We start from the raw sequence: 1,651 nt of genomic DNA on the forward strand, positions 1-1,651 counted from the left end.
CACGCTCGTTAAATTAGGACTGAAGTTGTTAGCTTCGATTGAACGTTCGGCCAAGTGTTTTTGTATAGCCGTTCGTCCTAGTTATTGTTTTGCTTCTGTTTAGCGTACGTTAGTATATATTTGAAGCATTCGTTTTAGTTTCCCTTGTAAGCGTTTATGCGCGCTTCCCTTGTACTGGTGTCGTTCGGCTTTTAAATCTGAGTTAATGCAAAGACTGCACTGTTTATATTATTAATTGTAATTAATTCTCAATTATGGTAATTACTATATTTTGGGATGTTACATTAGTGGTATCAGAGCAGTTTTGTTCTTTTAAGGAACACTGTAGGTTATGAGTGCACTACGTTTTTGCTGTGTGCTTATTATGTGTTAATGAGTTATTGTTTTAACTCTCGAACTTTACTAACGCTCGTTTTTCTCTAATCCAGAGAACTAATGGCGCCTAGACTTCCTCCTCCTCCCCAACCGAATGAGTCCGATACGTCCAGCAACGCTAGGTTGTTGGAAACCGTAGTTGAACGACTGCATCAACAGAACACCACGTTGCTGGAGCAAAACGCCACCCTGATGCAGCAAAACCAAGCTGCTATGCAAGGTTTGGAGGCCTCGCGTGTCAATTCTGAAAACACGCAAAGGCAGTTGATGGAAATCTTGGCTGCAACTAGAGGTGCGCCTGGAGCATCTTCTTCAAACGCTGCTCAACCTGCTGCCGAGTGGAGTTTGGAGAGCTTCCTGCAGCATCACCCAGCTAAGTTCAGTGGGAAGTGCCTCCCTGATGAGGCTGATCAATGGCTGGGAGATATGGAGAGAATTTTTAACGCCAAACGCTGCCCAGATGTGAACAGGTTGGCGTACGCTGAGTATTTGTTGACTGGTGAAGCGAACTACTGGTGGACGAGCGTGAAAGCTCTCTTGACAGACGCTCAAACTCCTATTACTTGGGAAGTGTTTAGGAGTAAATTCTATGAAGAATATTTTCCTGATAGCGTCCGGTTTGCAAAAGAGGTGGAGTTTCTTCAATTGGTCCAAGGAGGGATGTCTATTTCTGAGTATACGAACAAGTTCAAACACTTGGTTCGTTTCAACACAATGGCCACAAATGAAGAATGGCAGTGCCGTAAGTTTGAAAACGGACTGCGGAGTGACTTGAAGGTTTTGATCTCCAGCTTATGTATAAGAACGTTCCCTGCCATGGTTGAGAGGGCCAAGGTTTTAGAGAAGAACATGGCAGAAGTAGAAAGGCACAAGAAACAACAGCAAGTAAATAGAGGACCTATCGTTTCAGAGGCAATGTTACTCCAAGGAGGACCCCCTACGTTCGTCCAAATCAATCATCTAATACGAGCGGCTCTCGAGCTCTAGTTCCTGCTGGACAATCTGGTCAGGTTGGGAACGTTACGTGTTTTCAGTGTGGAGGGCCACACTACCGTTCGTCCTGTCCTCAACTGGTGGGAGTGAAGCACTGTAATCTTTGTGGGCGAAACGGACACTTAGATAATGAGTGTAACATGGGTGGAAGAGCAGTGATGAGACCACCAAACGCTGGCAGGAATCAGCCTAGAGGAGGACGAGCCCAAGCAGCTGGACGTGTGTATGCTATTACTGGTGCAGAGGCAGCTAACTCAGGTACGCTTATCACCTGCACTTTCTT

General features: G+C 45.4%; 1 protein-coding gene across 1 annotated transcript; it reads left to right on the top strand.

Moving 5' to 3' along the window:
• The first annotated feature begins 801 nt into the window (after positions 1-801).
• On the top strand, positions 802-1,362 carry LOC148190989 (uncharacterized). Its single transcript, XM_088101238.1, has one exon. The coding sequence runs from the start codon at positions 802-804 to the stop codon at positions 1,360-1,362; it is 561 nt and encodes a 186-aa protein (XP_087957364.1).
• Positions 1,363-1,651: the final 289 nt, after the last annotated feature.

Source organism: Vigna umbellata, chromosome 11, assembly GCF_029865625.1.
Source record: "Vigna umbellata cultivar VRB3 chromosome 11, Vumbellata_1.0, whole genome shotgun sequence".
Classification (NCBI taxonomy): Eukaryota; Viridiplantae; Streptophyta; class Magnoliopsida; order Fabales; family Fabaceae; genus Vigna; species Vigna umbellata.

Excerpts from the sequence above, each read along its gene's own strand:
- LOC148190989 (XM_088101238.1), top strand. The coding sequence starts at position 802 with ATGGAGAGAATTTTTAACGCCAAACGCTGCCCAGATGTGAACAGGTTG.